This window comes from Hemitrygon akajei, chromosome 2, assembly GCF_048418815.1.
Source record: "Hemitrygon akajei chromosome 2, sHemAka1.3, whole genome shotgun sequence".
Taxonomy (NCBI): Eukaryota; Metazoa; Chordata; class Chondrichthyes; order Myliobatiformes; family Dasyatidae; genus Hemitrygon; species Hemitrygon akajei.
The window spans coordinates 130,118,316-130,138,562 of record NC_133125.1 but is presented as its reverse complement, the minus strand read 5'-3'; the positions used below and the strand labels follow the sequence as shown (position 1 = coordinate 130,138,562).

Below are 20,247 nucleotides of genomic sequence, written 5' to 3'. Positions count from 1 at the left end.
GGTAATCTCTGGATTACTACCTGAACCATGTGCAAAATGGATCAAGAAGATTAGATTTAAATGCCTGGCTCAAGGATTGGTGGGGGGAAGTGGGTTTGAATTCATGGAAAACACACCATTATTGGGGGAGGAGAGAGTGCACCAATGGGACGGGCTCCACCTGAACCATGCTGGGGCTTGGATCGAGGCAATTTGCATAATTAGGGCTTTAAACTAAATAGCAGGGGGTAGGTTGGAGAACAAATTGGAGAAGTACAGATAAAGGAAAAGAGAGAAGTATGGAAAAAGATAAAGTAAAAGCAAAGGTTTAAAAGAGAAAAGTAAGTGTGGAGTGTAGAAAAGTCATATGCAAAAGAGACAAAGATAACTAGATTTTAAAAACACAATGAGTGAAAGGGCCCTTTATCTGAATGCCCGTAGTATTCAAAACAAGGTCAGTGAACGTGTGGCACAAATCAGTATAAAGGGGTATGATTTATGGGCTGGATGGTGAGGATCGGGAATTAACTAGCCAAAGAAATCAAGTAACATGGAAGGATAGGCAGGAAGGTAAGGGAGGTGGGGTAGAGCTCTTCATTGAGGATGAGATCAGGGCAATAGTGAGAGACGATGTAAGATCTAAGGAGCAGAATGTTGAATCCATCTGGGTAGAGGTTAGGAATAGTAAAGGGAAAAAATCACTGGCGGGACTTGCCTATAGGCCACCAACATTAGTGGCATAGGCAATAAACAGAGAAATATTTGAGGCATGTAACAATGGAACAGCAGTTATCGCAGGGGACTTTAACTTGTGCACAAATTGGGTGAATCAAGGTGGTCGAGGCAGTCTTGAGGAAGTCTCATAGAATGCATTCATGAAAGCTTTCTTGAACAGCACATTACTGAATCTGCAACGGAATACGCTATCTTGCATCCAGTCCTGTGCAATGAGACAGGTAGAATTAGCAATCTTGAAGTTCGGGATACTCCTGGGAAGAGTGATCACAGTATGAATGAGTTTCTCATACAAATGGAGGGGTACAATAGTTCGATTTTTAAAACAGTGTATTATGCCTAAACAAGGGAGACTACAATGGGATGAGGGAGGAGTTGGATAGGGTAGATGGGGAACGCAGGCTATATGGTGAGACAGTTGAGGAACAGTGGAAGACTTTCAAAGCCATTTTACACGATGCTCAACAAAAGTAGCAAGGCTGTAAGGGTGAGGAGATCTAGCCATGGATAACTAAGAAAATAAAGGAATGCATTAAACTAAAAGGTCATGCATATGAAGTCACCAAGAGTGGTGGGGAAAGATTAGGAAAACTTTAAAAAACAACAAAGAACCACTAATTGAGCAATAAATAAAGTGAGAACAGACTATAAGAATAAACTAGCACAAAATTTAAAAATGGATAGTAAAAGGTTTTATAAACCTATGGTGGCTAAAGTGAACATGGGTCCCCTGGAGGACGAGAAGGAGGAATTGCCATTGGGTAATGAGGAAGTGACCAAGGCTTTGAATGACTATTTTGTACTGGTCTTCACAGTGGAGGACATATCTAACATGCCAAAGAGAAATGATATGGATGCAGTGAGAGGTGAGGACCTTGATACAATAGCTAAACTAAAGAGGTGGTGTTAAGCAAACTTGTGGGCTTAAAATTAGGTGTGTCCCGTGGTCCTGATTGAATGTACCTTAGAGTACTGAAAGAAATGGCAGAGTTTATAGTAGAGGCTTTGGTGATAATTTATGAAAATACTCTGGTCTCTAGGCAGGTCCCAGCAGATTTGAAGAAGGCGGATGTCATGCTGCGTTCAAAAAGGATGTAGGCAAAAGGCAGGTAACTAGGGGCCAGTTAACATCTGGAGTTGGGAAAGTGCTTGAACCTATCTTTAAAGAAGAAGTAGCGAGACATCTGGGAAGAAATGGATCCACCGGCAGACGTAGCATGGATTCAGCAAAGGCAGGTCCTGTTTGACAAACTTACTGGAGCTCTTTGAGGATATAATGAGCACAGTGGATAGAGGGGAACAGATGGACGTTATTTACTTGGATTTCCAGAAGGCGTTCGATAGGGTGCCACGTAAAAGATTTGTCTATAAGATAAGGATGCATAGAGTTGGAGGTGATGTATTGGCATGGATAGACCATTGGTTAGCCAATAGAAAGCAGAGAGTTGGGATACATGGGTGTTTCTTTGGTTTGCATTCAGTGGTGAGTGGGGTGCTACAGGGGTCGGTGCTGGGCCTGCAACTATTCACGATATATGTTAATGATCTGGAAGAGAGGATCGAGTGTAGTGTCGCTAAGTTTGCTGATGACACTAAATTGAGTGGAAATGCAAATTGTGCAGAGGATACAGAGAGTCTGCAGAGAGATATAGATAGGTTAAGTGAACAGGCAAAGGTCTGGCAGATGGAGTATAATGTTGGTAAGTGCAACGTCATCCACTTTGGAAGGAAAAATGAAAGAGCAGATGATGATTTAAATGGTAAAAGCAAATGCAGCATGCTACTGTGCAGAGGAACTTGGGAGTGCTTGTGCATGAATTACAAAATGTTGGTTTACAGGTGCAGCAGGCTATCAAGCAGGCAAATGGAATGTTGCCCTTCATTGCTAGAGGGATTGAATTTAAGAGCAGGGAGGTTATGCTACAACTTTGAGTACTGGTGAGGCAGCATTTGGAGTACAGCGTTCTGGTCTCCTTACTTGGAAGCAGTGCAGAGGAGGTTCACCAGATTGACTTAGAGATGAGGGGGTTGACTCTGAGGAGAGTGTATTTGCTGGAATTCAGAAGAATGAGAGGAGATCTTATAGAGACATATAAATTAATGAAAGAGATAGATAAGATAGAGGCAGGAAAGTTGTTTCTATTGGTAAGTGAGACTAGAACTAGGTGACATGGCCTCAAAGATGTGAGGGAGTAAATTTAGGATGGAGATGAGGAACTGCTCTTCCCAAAGAGTGGTAAATCTGTGGAGTTTTCTGCCCAATGAAGCAGTGGAGGCTACCTCAGTAAATACATTTAAGACAAGGTTGGATAGATTTTTGCATAGTAGGGGAATTAAGGGTTATTGGAAAAAGACAGGTATGTGGAGATGAGACAGACAAACAGACATACTTGATTGATCCCGAGGGAAATTGGTTTTCGTTACAGCCGCACCAAGAATAGTGAAGAAATATAGCAATATAAAACTATAAATAATTAAATAATAATAAGTTAATCATGCCAAGTGGAAATAAGTCCAGGACCAGCCTATTGGCTCAGGGTGTCTGACACCCAGAGGGAGGAGTTGTAAAGTTTGATGGCCATAAGTAGGAATGACTTCCTATGACAATCAGTGTTACATCTCGGTGGAATGAGTCTCTGGCTGAATGTACTCCTGTGCCTAACCAGTACACTATGGAGTGGATGGGAGACATTGTCCAAGATGGCATGCAACTTGGACAGCATCCTCTTTTCAGACACCACCGTCAGAGAGTCCAGTTCCACCCCCACAACATCACTGGCCTTACAAATGAGTTTGTTGATTCTGTTGGTGTCTGCTTGCTGTCTCAGCACACAACAGCAAACATGATAGCACTGGCCACCACAGACTTGTGGAACTTCCTCAGCATCGTCCGGCAGATGTTAAAGGACCTCAGGTCTCCTCAGGAAATAGAGACGGCTCTGACCCTTCTTGTAGACCCTTCAGTGTTTTTTGACCAGTCCAGTTTATTGTCGATTCGTATCCCCAGGTATTTGTAATCCTCCACCATATCCACACTGACCCCATGGCCAGGTCAGCCATGATGTTATTGAATGGTGGAGCAGGCTCGACGAGCCAGATGGCCTACTCCTGCTCCAATTTCTTGGGTTCTTGTCATATGATTGCCTGGTTATACACGTGCATTAATGAGCAGGTGTACCTAATTAAGTGGCCACTGAGTGTAGTGTTACAGTTCAAGAAAGTGCACCATAGGTAGATGTAAGGTGTGAGATCACAACGAGGTAGATCGTGAGGTAGAGTCCATCTTATCACATTAAGGAAGTGTTCAATAGCTTCATGACAATGGGACAAGCTTTCTTGAGTTTGGTAATACGTGCTTTCAAGCTTTTGTCTCCTCTGCCCAGTGCAAGGAGCGAGAGGAAAGAATGTCTGGGTGGGGGCGGTGGAACTTTTTGATTACGCTGGCTGCTTTACCAAGGCAGCGAGAAGCTTCAATGGCATCGGTGGAGGGGAGGATGGTTCCTGTGATGTGGATACAGCTCTGCCCGACTCCGTACAGCTTCTCGTGGTCACAGTCGGAGCAGCTGTCACACCAGACCATCATGAATCCAGATAGGATGCTGTCTGTGGTGGATGCGTATAAAGTGGTGAAGGTCAAAGTGGGCATGCCAAATTTCTTGAGACTCCTGAGGAAGTAGAGGCACTGGTGAAATTTCTTAGCTTGGTTAGACCAGGATCGACTATTGATGATGTTCAATCCTGGGGACTTGAAACTCTCAATCCTCTCGATCTCGGCACCGTTAATGTCAGCAGGAGCACGTGTACCTTTCCCCCTTCCTGAGGTCAATGATTAGCTCTTCTGTTTTGCTGATATTGAGGGAAAGGTTGTCATGACAACAGGCACCAGGCTCACAATCTCCTTCTGTACTCCAACTCAATTCATCACGACGGTGGTGTCGCTGTTAATTTATAGGTGGAGTTCAAGCAGAATCTAGCCATATAGTTTGTACAGGGGCTGAGGACAGTGTGTTGGGAATAATCATGGCGGAGGTATCGCTGCCTGTCCTTGCTGCTTGCAATCTATTTTTCAAGGAGTCAAGGATCCATTTAGAAAGGGCGGTATTGAGCCTCAGGTTTAAAAATTTGGAGATGAATTTGCTTGGAATTGTATTAAAGGCATGGCTGTAGTCAATAAACAATAGACTTTCATGGGTATTCTTATTGTTCAGATGCTCCAGCGATGAGTGCAGGGCCAGAGAGATGGTGTCCCCCATAGACCTATCTTGGTGGTTTTCAGCTGCTGATACTAAGAACACAGCTCTTGGAGGTCTGCCACAACTGATTGTGTTCCAAATTTTCCAAATGTTTATTGACACCATTTTCAAATCTTACCGAGAAACAACAGCATTGATGAAGAAATCAATGTATTGTTATTTAGACTTAAGGAATTCTGACACTAAAGTGAATACAAGATAATTGGTGTTTTCATGTCTAAAGTGAAATGAAGTTATTTATTAAGGTGCAGTGGGAATATTATCAAGAAACACAACTTGGCTTGCATTCTATTTGGTTCCAATGCTTTAATTAAGACACTTGGTGCATTAGTACAATGATTTATGATATAAAGTGCGCCAATGTATTTTTTGTTTTTGTTAATCAATCCCCATCATTTCAGTGAACCACGCTTCCCAGGGGTTTTCTGTGGTTGTTCTGTTGAAAGACCTTGCTAATGCTACCCTTGATCGAATCAAAGCTTGCAATTATTTTCTGACCTTCTGCTGGGCAGCCTTCAATTGGTTGAGTGACTTATGCGTCTCTTGCCAGCCCATAGCACAACACCTCATATTTGGAGAGGCAATATGATAACTGACAGTCTCCTTCTTCGAAGTTTACTCATGATTGTCTAAATTTATCCAGAAGGTCCTTGACCCATACCAACTACGGTCTGCACCTGGGATGGACTGGAACCAATGTCCTAGGGGCAGTGTTTGCTACTGCTGTTCAGGAGGCTTTAAACTAATGTGGCAGGGGGAAGGGAACAAGTGCAGAGAGAGAGAGGGGTGTAAAATGAGGGTAGAAGCAAAAAGTAGTAAGGTGAAAAGTAAAAGTGGCAGGCAGGCAAATCCAGGGCAAAAAGCAAAAATGGCCATTTTTCAACATAATTGTATAAGGGCTAAGAGTGTTGTAAAAACAAGCCTGAAGGCTTCGTGTATCAATGCGAGGAGCATTCGTAACAAGGTGGATGAATTGAATGTGCAGATAGTTATTAATGAGTATGATATAGTTGGGATCACAGAGACATGGCTCCAGGGTGACCAAGGATGGGAGCTCAACATCCAGGGATATTCAATATTCAGGAGGGATAGACAGGAAAGAAAAGGAGGTGGGGTAGCTTTGCTGGTTAGAGAGGAGATTAACGCAATAGAAAGGAAGGACATTAGCCTGGAGGATGTGGAATCGATATGGGTAGAGCTGCATAACACTAAGGGGCAGAAAACACTGGTGGGAGTTATGCACAGGCCACCGAACAGTAGTAGTGAGGTTGGGGATGGCATTAAACAGGATAATGGGTGACTTCAATCTACATATAGATTGGGTGAACCAAACTAGTAAGGGTGCTGAGGAAGAGGATTTCTTGGATTGTATGCGGGATGGTTTTCTGAACCAACATGTTGAGGAACCAACTAGGGAGCAGGACATTCTAGATTGGGTATTGAGCAATGAGGAAGGGTTAGTTTATAATCTTGTCGTGCGAGGCCCCTTGGGTAAGAGTGACCATAATATGGTGGAATTCTTCATTAAGATGGAGAGTGACATAGTTAATTCAGAAACAAAGGTTCTGAACTTAAAGAAGGGTAACTTTGAAGGTATGAGATGTGAATTAGCTAAGATAGACCGGCAAATGATATTTAAAGGGTTGACGGTGGATATGCAATGGCAAGCATTTAAAGATTGCATGGATGAACTACAACAATTGTTCATCCCAGTTTGGCAAAAGAATAAACCAGGGAAGGCAGTGCACCCGTGGCTGACAAGGGAAATTAGGGATAGTATCAAGTCCAAAGAAGAAACATATAAATTAGCAAAAAAAAAGCGGCACACCTGAGGACTGGGAGAAATTCAGTGACCAGCAGAGGAGGACAAAGGGCTTAATTAGGAAAGGGAAAAAAGATTATGAGAGAAAGCTGGCAGGGAACATAAAACTGACTGTAAAAGCTTTTATAGATACATGAAAAGAAAAAGATTGGTCAAGACAAATGTAGGTCCTTTACAGTCAAAAACAGGTGAATTGATCATAGGGAACAAAGACATAGCAGACCAATTGAATAACTACTTTGGTTCTGTCTTCACTAAGGAGGACATAAATAATCTTCCGGAAATAGTAAGGGACCGAGGGTCTAGTGAGATGGAGGAACTGAGGGAAATACATGTTAGTAGGGAAGTGGTGTTAGGTAAATTGAAGGGATTAAAGGCAGATAAATCCCCAGGGCCAGATGGTCTGCATCCCAGAGTGCTTAAGGAAGTAGCCCAAGAAATAGTGGATGCATTAGTGATAATTTTTCAAAACTCCATAGATTCTGGATTAGTTCCTGAGGATTGGAGGGTGGCTAATGTAACCCCACTTTTTAAAAAAGGAGGGAGAGAAAAACCGAGGAATTATAGACCGGTTAGTCTGATATCAGTGGTGGGGAAACGGTTATCAAAGATGTGATAACAGCACATTTGGAAAGAGGTGAAATCATCGGACAAAGTCAGCATGGATTTGTGAAAGGAAAATCATGTCTGACGAATCTTATAGAATTTTTTGAAGATGTAACTAGTAGAGTGGATAGGGGAGAGCCAGTGGATGTGGTATATTTAGATTTTCAAAAGGCTTTTGACAAGGTCCCACACAGGAGGTTAGTGTGCAAACTTAAAGCACACGGTATTGGGGGTATGGTATTGATGTGGATAGAGAATTGGTTGGCAGACAGGAAGCAAAGAGTGGGAGTAAACGGGACCTTTTCAGAATGGCAGGCAGTGACTAGTGGGGTACCGCAAGGCTCAGTGCTGGGACCCCAGTTGTTTACAATATATATTGATGATTTAGACGAGGGAATTAAATGTTTGCGGATGACACGAAGCTGGGCGGCGGTGTTAGCTGTGAGGAGGATGCTAAGAGGATGCAGGGTGACTTGGATAGGTTAGATGAGTGGGCAAATTCATGGCAGATGCAATTTAATGTGGATAAATGTGAGGTTATCCACTTTGGTTGCAAGAACAGGAAAACAGATTATTATCTGAACAGTGGCCGATTAGGAAAAGGGGAGATGCAATGAGACCTGGGTGTCATTGTACACCAGTCATTGAAGGTGGGCATGCAGGTATAGCAGGCGGTGAAAAAGGCAAATGGTATGTTGGCATTCATAGCAAAGGGATTTGAGTACAGGAGCAGGGAGGTTCTACTGCAGTTGTACAAGGCCTTGGTGAGACCGCACCTAGAATATTGTGTGCCGTTTTGGTCCCCTAATCTGAGGAAAGACATTCTTGCCATAGAGCGAGTGCAGAGAAGGTTCACTAGATTGATTCCTGGGATGGCAGGACTTTCATATGAAGAAAGACTGGATCGACTAGGCTTATACTCACTGGAATTTAGAAGATTGAGGGGGGATCTTATTGAAACGTATAAAATTCTAAAGGGATTGGACAGGCTAGATGCCGGAAGATTGTTTCCGATGTTGGGGAAGTCCAGAACGAGGGGTCACAGCTTAAGGATAAAGGGGAAGCCTTTTAGGACTGAGATGAGGAAAAACTTCTTCACACAGAGAGTGGTGAATCTGTGGAATTCTCTGCCACAGGAAACAGTTGAGGCCGGTTCATTGGCTATATTTAAGAGGAAGTTAGATATGGCCCTTGTGGCTGAAGGGATCAGGGGGTATGGAGAGAAAGCAGGTACAGGGTTAATCAGCCATGATCATACTGAATGGCGGTGCAGGCTCGAAGGGCCGAATGGCCTACTCCTGCACCTATTTTCTATGTTTCTATTGTTACGAAAACCCCGTAACCAGGTAACTTACCAGCAAAGATAGATGGATCAGCTGAGTCGGATGCTACTATTTTCAAACGTTTTATTCAACAAGGGCACAAACGTATGGTTAATACAAAACATTCAAATCGTCAAAACTCAATCTAAAACACCGGTGTAACCATAATCAATCAGAAATAAGCTCTACAGTTGTCTAGGGGGTAATACTGAGTCCAACGGAAGTCTTAAGAGTCACTCAGAAGTTTGCAGGCTTTTTCCTTTATAATTTAGAAAAGATGCACACTTGCCCGTCGTCTTGGCAGAGCAAATCCTTGGAATCAGGGGAGCAGACTTCCCCGTTGTTATTTTAAAAGCAGTCTTTCGTTGGTTTTAGCCACAGATTCAAAGTCGGAATCTAGCGTACGTGGCTTCCTTCAAAATGGCGTCCCGCTCCCACGGGAATCGATCTCGTGTCTGCTGGGTGCAACTGCTGGGTGCATCTGAGGGTCCTCCCCTCAGACCCGCCTTTATACTTCTTCACGGGATCGCAGGTATCAATCAAGTTGCAGGTAATGCGATCTTTCTCTCAACCAGCCCACTTTGCCCGAGGGCTTTTCACGTGGTTTCCATGAGACAATAATCAAAGTCACCATTATTCTGCTTCTTGAGAGAACGTGGTCTTCCGCACGTCTCTCTCTTTTGGGTCAGCTGACCCCCCCCCTTAACTAGAGTTCTTGCGATTTTCACAAAGGAGGGGGCCAATGGCATAACACTATGAAGTTTTCTCCTCTACCCAATGTACAATAACTTTCAGTTATCTTCATGTTGGTCATTTGAACCAGTTGCCTATCTTCACATACCTGAGTTGGTCTGCATTTGACTCCTGTTGAATTTGAAGTACCTATGACCTTAAGAAGTGATTGGTGCAGAGTACATTTCTCACTGGAATAATCCTGCTGTAGCGTGTAATCTTTATTTTGTCTTTGTAGCTGCGACGTGTGATGTGTGTCGCTCAAGCTGAAAGCAAATTCATGTGAATAGTTCTACTTCACTGCATACCTAGGTTTTCTAGGATAATACACAGCATGGGGTACACTCCAAGCCAGTGGCTCAACGAAGCGCTGAGGTATGCTACTGATGGCGAGAGTGCAGGGATAAAGCCCTTTATTCTTTCTTCCTTTATTACTGTTTCATAAGACAATGCAAAGTTTATGGTAGTGTTACGTACCCCGTAACTGGGTCACTTACCAGCAAAGATAGAGAGGTCCATTGAAGTCTGATGGTACTATTTTTTAAAGTTTTTTATTTATAAAGGGGCACAAAAATAAGGTTAATACAAACATTCAGATAATATACGTCGTCAATACTCAATCTAAAGCGTGGGTATAGTAATAATCATCAATAAGAAGTAGCTCTATCGTTTGTCTAGGGGTAATATATTGTCCGATGGAAATATGAAAGTCACTCAGTTCCTGCAAGCTTCTGGGTTTTGGGGACCACTGGGTTTTCACTTGTTGGAGAGAGAGAGATTTGTGAGAAAAGAAACTTGCCCGGGTCTTTTGGTGAGGTCGATCCGTTGAGTCGGGGGAGTTGGTTCCCCGTTGTTAGTTCAAGAAAATCGTTTCTGCGGTACCCGCCACCGGCTCCCAGGCAGAGGGAACCGAACGCACGTGGCTTCCTTCAAATGGCTGCCCGCTATTACGGGATCGCTAGCGTCTCTTCTGGTGCGTCTGAGGGGCCGTCTCTACAGCCCCTCTTTTATCTGGACTCACGGGGTTTCAGATGTCAATCAGGTTGGGATGATGCAATCTCTCCCCGTCACCCAGCCCACGTTGCCCTGAGGGCTTGCACGTAGCCCAGTCCCCAATCCACAAAGGTGTCTCCAAGAGACAATGGCCGTTATCCGTGGCTTTGTCTTGCTGAGGGGCCAGGACACATTCCAAAACCTTGAGGATTCTCTCTCATTTCCTGGGTCCAAGACCCGAATTAATAGCGATCTTGCGATTCTCAAGAAGGAGGGGGCTGCGATCATAACAGTAGATAATAATTAACACCATCAAATTGCGGATGTAACTATGTTAGTTGAGATGGACCATTCCCAGGGCGAGCATTTAAAACAAAGTGCAGTTGGGTTCCCTTTATAAGAAGTATTATGGCTCCATTAATCCACCACCTTCAACCTTTTCTGAACTATTGGATGTTATTCGTTACATAGGTATTCTTGTACACTTTTAATTCACTTTTTTGATGTTGCGCAGTAATTGTTTTTCCAGTTAACCCCGGAAGTTTAAAGTGAGTGTAGGAAACGAAACCGTGGTAATTTCAAAGGGAGCGGCCCAAACCTGGGTAAATTTAAATGGATGATGGTAAACAGTAAGTTTTAAAGTGAATCATGGGGGCTCTAGTGAATAAACAAAGAGTGCAAGAAAACTCACCTGGTGAGCCAGATGCCGAATCTTTGGAAGTTTTGAATTGTTGGATTGCAGGTGCTTAGAGCTTTACTAATGTTGTTGTTGTTATTATTATTATTTACTCCCATTGGGTCTCAATAAGTGGACTGGTGAGTTTCCTTGGACAATGCAAAAACTCGTAACACCAAAGAGCTTAATGACCACAGCAGCGCTGGTGACGATGGTGGCACTACCAGCACCTGTACTTCTTGTCGTCTGCAGCAGTGCCCCGCTGCTATATGGCCAACCCAGTCAGGTGCCTGCTCTGCCGTGTGCGTGGTCGCTACTGACCCTCTACAACCGTGTGAGTTGCAACCGCACTGCCGTCCTTTACTGATGCAAATCCTGCTCAGCGGTCTGTCGCCATCTCAGCAGCCTTCAGGAGCACACCTGATTTCACCATATTTCTGCTGGGTGTGGGTATTGGGGGGGGGGGGGGTGGGGACAGCCACCAGGAATGGCAGTTCCGAAATCTCTGCATGCATTTTTGCAAGTTGAAAATGTACTGAAGAAGCTTGTACGTACCATTTTGCATCAGCGGAGGTAGTTGACTGTTCCTCGTTGCAATACCAGGAAAGATGGACTTTCTCCTCTCCCTGTGCTTCATCTGCAAATCAGTTCATGGATAAGAGTTCACTGTAGATACAGCAGGTGTGGTTCATTGGGTAGCACTCTTCTCTCCCAGCCAAAATGTTTATGGGCCCAAACACAACAGCAGTGGCTTGAGCACCAGAACCTGGGCTGGAAGTCATGTGCTGTACCAGAGAAGTACAGCACTTTCAGGGATGGTATCTCTTAAGTGGCATATTGACCTGAGCTCCTGCCTGTCCCAAAGTGGACTCTGGGACCGCTGTCAAGAAGTAAGCCATTGTTTTTGATCTCAGAGACAAAATTCTCACTCCGTGTTACTGAAATGGTTTACAAGATTTGTTTTTAGCTTGCGCAATTTGTTTTTTTTTTAGTTTGCACTATTTGTTTTCGCACATGGGGTTGACGTTCTTGCTGCCGTTTGCGTGATTTGTTTTCTTTGCAAATGTGAGGATGATGCTTTTCTTCGAATGACTTGCAAGGTTTTCTTTGTTTCGTGACTCTCTGGAGAAGACGAATCTCAGAGTTGTATGCTGTGCACATACTTTCATAATAAATGTACCTTGGACTTTATCGAGTTGTCACATTGCTGTTTGTGAGATCTTGTTTTCAGCAAACTGGCAGCTAAACTCTCTACATTAGCAAGCTATTATGTTGACTGGAGACATTGGAGTTTGCCAATGCCAGAGTTTGGAGCAAAAGGCAAACTGCGGGAGGAACTCAGCGGGTCAGGCAGCATCTGGGCACAGAAGGATGGTTAATGCTCCAGATTGAGACCCTGAATCAAGTCCCATATTATCCCTTTGCCTCTGCAGGTGCTACATTACTCACTGAGTTCCTTCAGCAGATTATTCTTTACTTTATTGTCCAACAGCTTCTAAGAAAGTCATGAAAGTTATAATAATAATTGTAAGTCTTTTGGTGCTATTAATTGTTTGCTTAATATTTCTTTTCCTATCCAGATGGACGCAAACCATTCCCTATAAATCATGGAGATACGACAGTTGATAGCTTGCTTGAGGTAAGAGTGGATCTCGGGTCAATGTAGATGAAAAGACGGGACTCCAAAAACCTTGGATAATGCAGCAAGCCATATTCGATTTAAAAAGAAACCTATTCAATAAATGAGCATCTCAACTACAGATGCTCTCTTGACAGACAAACCCCAATAAAGTTAATATTAGCACCTAGAAAAGAACATGTTGGCCTTGAAGGCTGTCACCAATACAGGGCTGAATTCAGAACTGTGAGTTCCTACTATAGCTCTAGCTGGGAGAAAGGAATTTTTTTTTATTATTATGGACAATTAAGGCTCCACTTTCAGATCCACTGCAGTTTTCATGTTCTTATTGTGGACGTCTCTTGTCACTCACAACTCGGAGACAGCAGTCACCTGCAAGCATACAGCACAACTGCACAAATCTAGCTGTCATTGTTGGAAAGGACAGGCAACCAATCGTCATGGACAATTAACCTTAACATTTTGGTTGTATTACTCAGTGGTTGCTGTTGATAGTTGTATCTGTTTTATTCTTAAAATGTTGTATTAATTTCATTTTAATAATTACATTTTTCTTTTAACTTCTAAGCCCATTAAAGACCTTTGGATAGGTACGTGTTTTGGAAAAGTTAGAATATATAATATTATTGTTCTAAATTATATTTTTGGAAGAGTTCTGTTCAGTTGCCCCAAATTACTCTGGTGGGTGGTGGAAATGTACTACTCTTACCCAAAGCACCTGGTGCGTTGTCAACTTGGCTGAGCTGGTAGTCTGCTTGACTCTCAATAAGGGATTGAAGCATTGGTAAACACTAAACCAACCATCATCACTAATTTGCACTAATTGAGTAGTGTTCTCCCCACATTCCCATTAATTCTCCTCGTATTCCACCAGTCACCTATGCGAGGGGCAACTTGCAGTGCCACCCCTCATCGTTTGGTTGAGGGAGGAAACCAGAATCCCCTGAGGAAACCCACCCTACCTATCACAGAAAAAATCTGTGGTTGACACACAGGCAGCACCCGAGGTCAGAATTGAACCTGGGTACCCAGAACTGTGAGTCAGCAGCTCTACCATCTGTCTGAGCTATCTTGGAGAATGTCAGGAAGGCGATTTTGTGAGGCTTTAAGGTAAGGCTACGTCCACACTACACTGGATAAATCTGTAACCGAAGCTTTTTTTCTTCGTTTTTACCCTCCATCTACACTAAAACGGCGTTTTTGTCCCCAGAAACCGGAGCTTTTCTGAAATGCTGTCCAGGGTGTGTAATTTTGAAAACACTGCTTGGGCAGATCAGTGTGGACGGGGTAACCGGAGAAATCTGAAAACGCTGTCAGACGGCAGCGCGCCACTTCATTGTTTTCTTGAATGCAACTTAACAATTTCAGAACAGACGGCAATGAGACTGAAGCCAGAATAGTTAGAAATGTACTCACCAAATACTTTGACCCATAACTTACTGAATAAATAAGTATACTCACTTTGCCCTGTTTTCTGTCCTTGCTCTTATGAAGGTGGTTTACCTATTTATGCAAGTACTTCTCTGACAATAGATGTGTAACGTCCTAATGTAACATTGTATGGAAATACAAGATAACACTGATGCAGACATGTTTTATACATTTAACAAGATGCTTTATTAATGCAACAGAGTTAGTCAGTTTTTCAGTGTTCGTCTTCAGCCGGGTCATACTGTCCATGAACTCCCTGTCGGTTGCCTCCATACGCTCCAGTATTTGATTTTTTTACTTTCAAGTCCTCTTGCGCGAGAGCCAACAGCTGGCCGTCATTTAAGTTTTTCTAGTCTGTAACTGAACAAACACGCACCGTCTTTCACAGCGAGATTTGACACCAAACATGTGGCTTGCTTTCGGTAGATGTGTCCTGTGCATACGCAGTAGGAGGAGATTCGCCAAATAAATCTGTTTCAATGTGGACAGAGATTTTTTTTAAACGCCTAGTGTGGACGCAGCCCAAGATCCTGATGGCTTTTTAACAAAAATGATTGCATAATTTAAATTGGTAAAAAAAATCTTGTTTCCTGACTAATGCTCCTAAGACAATGCTACCTATTACATGTCAATAGTTTGTTTGATCTTCCCTAACCAGCCTAATTGTCTTGGAGGAGACATACCTACAGACTTGTCTGGCTCCAGTACGTGTTCTTCAGTGCCAGTATCTTGATGGCTTTGATCATTTGGTTATATAAACGCAACCAGAGCTCAATCTTAAAATTAGTTTGAAGATAAATAAATAAATCCTAAAGCAAATGAGCTCCTTACCTCGAGGGAAATTGCCAAAGAAAGGGGAAGAATGTAGAAGGCATTTACAAAGCTAGTTCCACGGATGAGTATTTTTGATTCAGAAGCCTGTCTCAAAAGATGGCAATCTTTACTTTAAATCAGGGTTCCAAACTTTTTTATGCCATGTACCAATACCATTAAGCAAGGGGTCTGTAGACCCCAACTTGGAAACTCCTGCTTTACAGTAAAGGCCAATAGAGAGATTTAAAGTGTTCAAGATTGGGGATTTGCAAGGATGAATGTATCAGGAAAGAATGAAGAGATAGGGTCTTGTACAGCTGTTGCAGCTCGACTGGTCACCATGTCACAGCTTCTGTCACCCTAGTTTGGTCCTGACCTCTGCCATCAGCCTGGGGTTTGAATTGGATTGACTTTATTTCTTACATCCTTCACATACATGAGGTGAAAAAAATCTTTACGTTACGTCTCCATCTCAATGTGCCGTGTGCAATCATAGTAAGTTATAATAATTTATAATAAATAGAACAGTCAATGTAATATAGAGTACACTCAAATCAGTGTGAGTTAATCAGTCTGATGGCCTGCTGATCTTGGCTTTTATGCTGCAGTACCGGTTCCCAGATGGTAGCAGCTGGAACAGGTTGTGGTTGTGATGACTCAGGTCCTCGGTGATCCTACGGGCCCTTTTTATACACCTGTCCTTGTAAATGTCCTGAATCGTGGGAAGTTCTGTGTATTTTCCCTCGGGGTGCTCAAATTTAATTGAGCGTAGAACTGTGCAGCACAGTGCAAGAGCTTCAGCCCATGATGTCTGCCAACCATTTAATCCGCTCCAGTTCCCTCCTGCAGAGCTCTCCATTTTTTTTTCATCCATGTGCCCATGTAAAAATCCCTTAAATGTCCCCAGTATACCTGCCTCTACTACACCCTTGTCAGAGCGTGCCAAGCACCCAGCACTTCGTCTTTTAAAAACGTCCTCTAACATCCCCCTATACTCTAAGCATTTTAAAATTATGCTCTTTCCAACCACGTCCCAAAATCATGCAAATGGGGGGGGTGGGGTTAATTAGCCACTGTAAATAGCCCTGGTGTATGATGGTGAGTGGTAAAATGTGCAGGATGTTGATGGGAATGTGGAAAGAATTAAAAAGGATCAGTGTAAATGGATGGTTGCTGCTGACTCGATGGACTGAAAGGCTTGTTGCTATGCAGAACCACTGATTTTTTTCTCTCTCTCTCTTGAAGACTGGGGGTGACTCAATAGATGTCTTTAAAGTTGCTTCATTCCTCTGCTGACTTGCCACATGCAGGTCGGCATGGTTACAGAAGCAACCCCGGATTCCATCTCAATCTCGTGTTTGCAAATAATTTGAAGTAGAGCATGGAACATTACGGCACAGTACAGGCCCTGCGGCTGCCAATGTGCCGACCTTTTAACCTACTCTTTCAGATCAATCTAATCTTCCCTCCCATAGTCCTCCATTTTTCAATCATTCATGTGCATAAGTGTCTTGTAAATGCCCCTAATGTATCTGCCTCAACCACCACCCCTCGTGGGTTCTTCCACGCGTCCACACCTCTCTGTGGGGGGGGGGGGGGGAGGAACTGCCTCTGACATTCCCCCCCCCCCCCCATAATTTCCTCCAGTCATTTTAAAATTATGCCCATTTCTGTCCTGGGGAGAATTCTCTGGCTATCCACTTGATCTGTGCCTCATCATCTTGTACATCTCACCATTATATAAAGGAAACATGAAATAAAGAGTATGATTGGAGAGCATTCTGACAGGCTGTATCACTGTCTGGTATGGGGGTGGTGGGGTGGGGGGTGATTACTGCACAGGACCAAAAGAAGCTGCAGAAGGTTGTAAATCTAGTCAGCTCCATCTTGGGTACTAACCTGCAAAGTACCCAGGACATCTTTAGGGAGTGGTGTCTCAGAAAGGCAGCGTCCATTATTAAGGACCTCCAGCACCCAGGGCATGCCCTTTTCTCACTATTACCATCAGGTAGGCGGTACAGAAGCCTGAAGGCACACATTCAGCGATTCAGGAACAGCTTTTTCCCCTCTGCCATCTTATTCCTAAATGGACTTTGAAGCTTTGGACACTACCTCACTTTTTTTTAAATATACAGTATTTGTGTTTTTGCATGTTTCATTTAATCTATTCAATATATATAATTATAACATAACCATATAACAATTACAGCGCAGAAACAGGCCATCTCGGCCCTTCTAGTCTGTGTCCAACACTTACTCTCACCTAGACCCACCTACCTGCACTCAGCCCGTAACACTCCATTCCTTTCCTGTCCAATTGATTTACTTGTTTATTTATTATTATTTTTTAATTTAATTTTTTTTTCTCTGCTAGATTATGTATTGCATTGAACTGCTGCTGCTAAGTTAACAAATTTCACATCACATGCTGGTGATAATAAACCTGATTCTGATCTGTTGTGGCATAATGCATCTTTTACGTTACCTCTGAATAGTAATTATTATACCACTGCAATTTCCAGCCATGTTGAATGTTTGCTATAAAAATATATTCACTGAGCAGAGAGCCATGCATAATAAGTCTTAAGTCGGTTCACCATGTTTATGGAGACTATGTAGAATGGAGAGACTCTTCAATTACAGTAGTGTTTAGAGCTTTGATTGAGGGATTGAGTTATGAGAGATTAGATGGACTTGAGACCATTTCCCCCTGGAGCAAAGGATGTGGAGGGTTGACAGACTTGTAAAGTTATGAGGGGGATTTTTAAAAATTCTGTTGAGATACAGCGAAGAATAGGCCCTTCCAGCCCTTCGAACCACGCAGCCCAGCCAAGCCCAGTTTAATCCTAGCCTAATCGTGGGCCAATTTACAGTAACTAATTAACCTAACAACTGGTACACCTTTGGATTATCGGAGGAAACTGGATCAGCCAGAGGTGACCCGCACAGCCACGAGGGAAAAGTACAAACTCCGTACAGGCAGTGGGCAGGAATGGGTATGGGTGATGGTCTTTTCTTCCTCTGGGGAGGGTGTAGGTTTAAGATAAGGGGGGAAATATTTAAAGGGGTTCTGCAGGGTATGTTTTTGACACAGTGGGTAGTGAGTGAGCTGCCAGAGGAAGTCGTTGAGGCAAGTACGATAACAATGTTTAACAGACAATTTAGACAGTATTGGACTAGAAAGGTTCAAAGAGCTTTAGACCAAACTCAGGTAAGTGGGATTAGCATAGATCAGGGGTTGCTATGGACCTTGACCTTTAACTGAGGGATCCATGCACCACAGATTGCGAACCCCTGGCATAGATAGGCATGACTGACTTTGAGGCGTAACTGCAAATCTATTATAGACACAGTTATCAATATTTAGGGAGTGCATTAGGAAAGAGGCATATGTGCTTTCCACGATTTATTTTTCTGTTACCTGGAGGAAGTTTATCCTCTACCTCACCCAGTTTGAAAGACATAGAAGGACTTTAGAAAAAGGACTTTGCTTGTGGGGAAATGTGTAACGGCTACTGTCATTATAAGGCATTTACCAAGAAATTCAGGAGTGAATTTAGACATCATTATCTAAAGAACAATGTGCAGGTGAGGAATGAGAGGGAGGATTACCTACTGGTTTGTGTGTTCTCATTAGTTTTTGTTCTCTTAACATTATATAACCCCTTTTTCATCTCTGCAGGTTGGCAAGGTGGGACTGGGTGTGTGTGGGGGGGGTGGGGAATCATATCAAAGAGTTAGTTAAGAACAAATTATTCTAGATGCTTGTCCCTCATACTTTGTGGCAACAGCCAAGCACATTTAGTACGCAATGTTTCACAAGAACACACTGCACCTATTGTCTGTGGAGAATGTTGTTAATGAGAGAGTTGAAGATGATTCTGCCACAAATCTTTTTAAGATTTTGAGCATGCTATCAGAAAGTAAATCAATTATTTATGTATCTTCCCAGTCAGTAATAGGAAATAAATTGTACCAACATGCAGTAGCTGTGTTTATTGAGTGAGTTATACAGCTGAGTTTGTGATTTTTAAAAATATATTAAGAAGTCATATTATTTCCGTAACTTGCTTATCCTATTATTATAATAATAATAATAATAATAATAATAAGTTACATTGAAGGAGGTGGTTGTTCTTCTGATGCTTGGGAGGTTGCTTCAGAGAAAATAGGATACCAAATAAATATCTTTGACACGGGTTATTTACAACTTGGGTTTTAAACAGTTCACTTGTAGAAAATCTCATGGCTCTGGTCGTCCACTTGTAATTTGGTATGAACAGACCTCGGTTGGTTTAGAGTTTGTGGGCAGGCTAAACTGGAACAAGTCAATAAACACTTTACTGTTTTCAGTTCTGGTAGCCTTATTATAGGAAGGATGTGGAAAGTTTGGGGAGGCTGCAGAGGAGACTTGCCAGAATGCTACCTAGATTATAGAACATGTCTTATGAGGAAAGGTTGAGCGAGCTAGGATTTTCTCTTTGGCACAAGGGGAAATGACACGGGGGGGGGGCTTGATGGAAGTGTATAAAATGATGGGGTATAGACAGAGGGGACAGCCAGTGCCTTTTTCCCAGGGTGGCAGTGGCTAACACAAGGGGGCATAATTTTAATACGATGGAGGAAAGTAAAGGGAAGATGTCAGAGGCAGGATTTTTTTGACGTAGTGAATGGTGGGTATGTGGAATGCACTGTCAGGGGTTGTGGTAGAGGCAGACATATTAGGGACATTTAAGAGACTTAGAGAGCTGCACAGATGAAAGTATAATGAAGGGCTACGTGAAAAGGATGTGTTGTGTTAATATTTGAGTAGGTTAAAAGTTGAAACAATACTGTGGGCCAAAGGGCCTGTACTATACTGTTTTACAGTCTTTGTTGTAGTATTAGTTTTTCAGAAATTGGATTGCCTTGAGTTGTTTACTCGGCAGCGCAAATTTGCAAATTATTCTAACTTTAATTTGGACAAAGACATGCTTATGACCATTTCTGAGTTGCACCATTTGTTGGGAAATTGGGCTGGACACTTCCTGTTATTAGTCACCCCAACCAACTTCACATTAAAAGCAAAAGTGATTTGTTTCACTCTTGATGGAGTGCAGATCCATGTCCTCCTGGGAGTTGCTCTCCTAGGACAAAATTCTTTTTAAGCAGCTGTACTCTATGCCGTGCTTGTATGAATCCATAAGGGTACAGACTGATGCTCGTAAAGCAGCTGCTGTTTTGGGAAGGTATATCGCACCCCCTGA

The 20,247-nt window shown here is 42.9% G+C and overlaps 1 protein-coding gene across 1 annotated transcript in view; it reads left to right on the top strand.

Annotated features, from left to right (window-relative positions):
• The window catches only part of uchl3 (ubiquitin carboxyl-terminal esterase L3 (ubiquitin thiolesterase)), a 54,799-nt gene that overhangs the window by 33,359 nt on the left and 1,193 nt on the right, over positions 1–20,247 (top strand). The window contains exon 6 of the mRNA XM_073027934.1: positions 12,699–12,757. Within this exon, the coding sequence (XP_072884035.1) occupies positions 12,699–12,757 (59 nt within the window). The remainder of the gene's footprint in view (positions 1–12,698; positions 12,758–20,247) is intronic.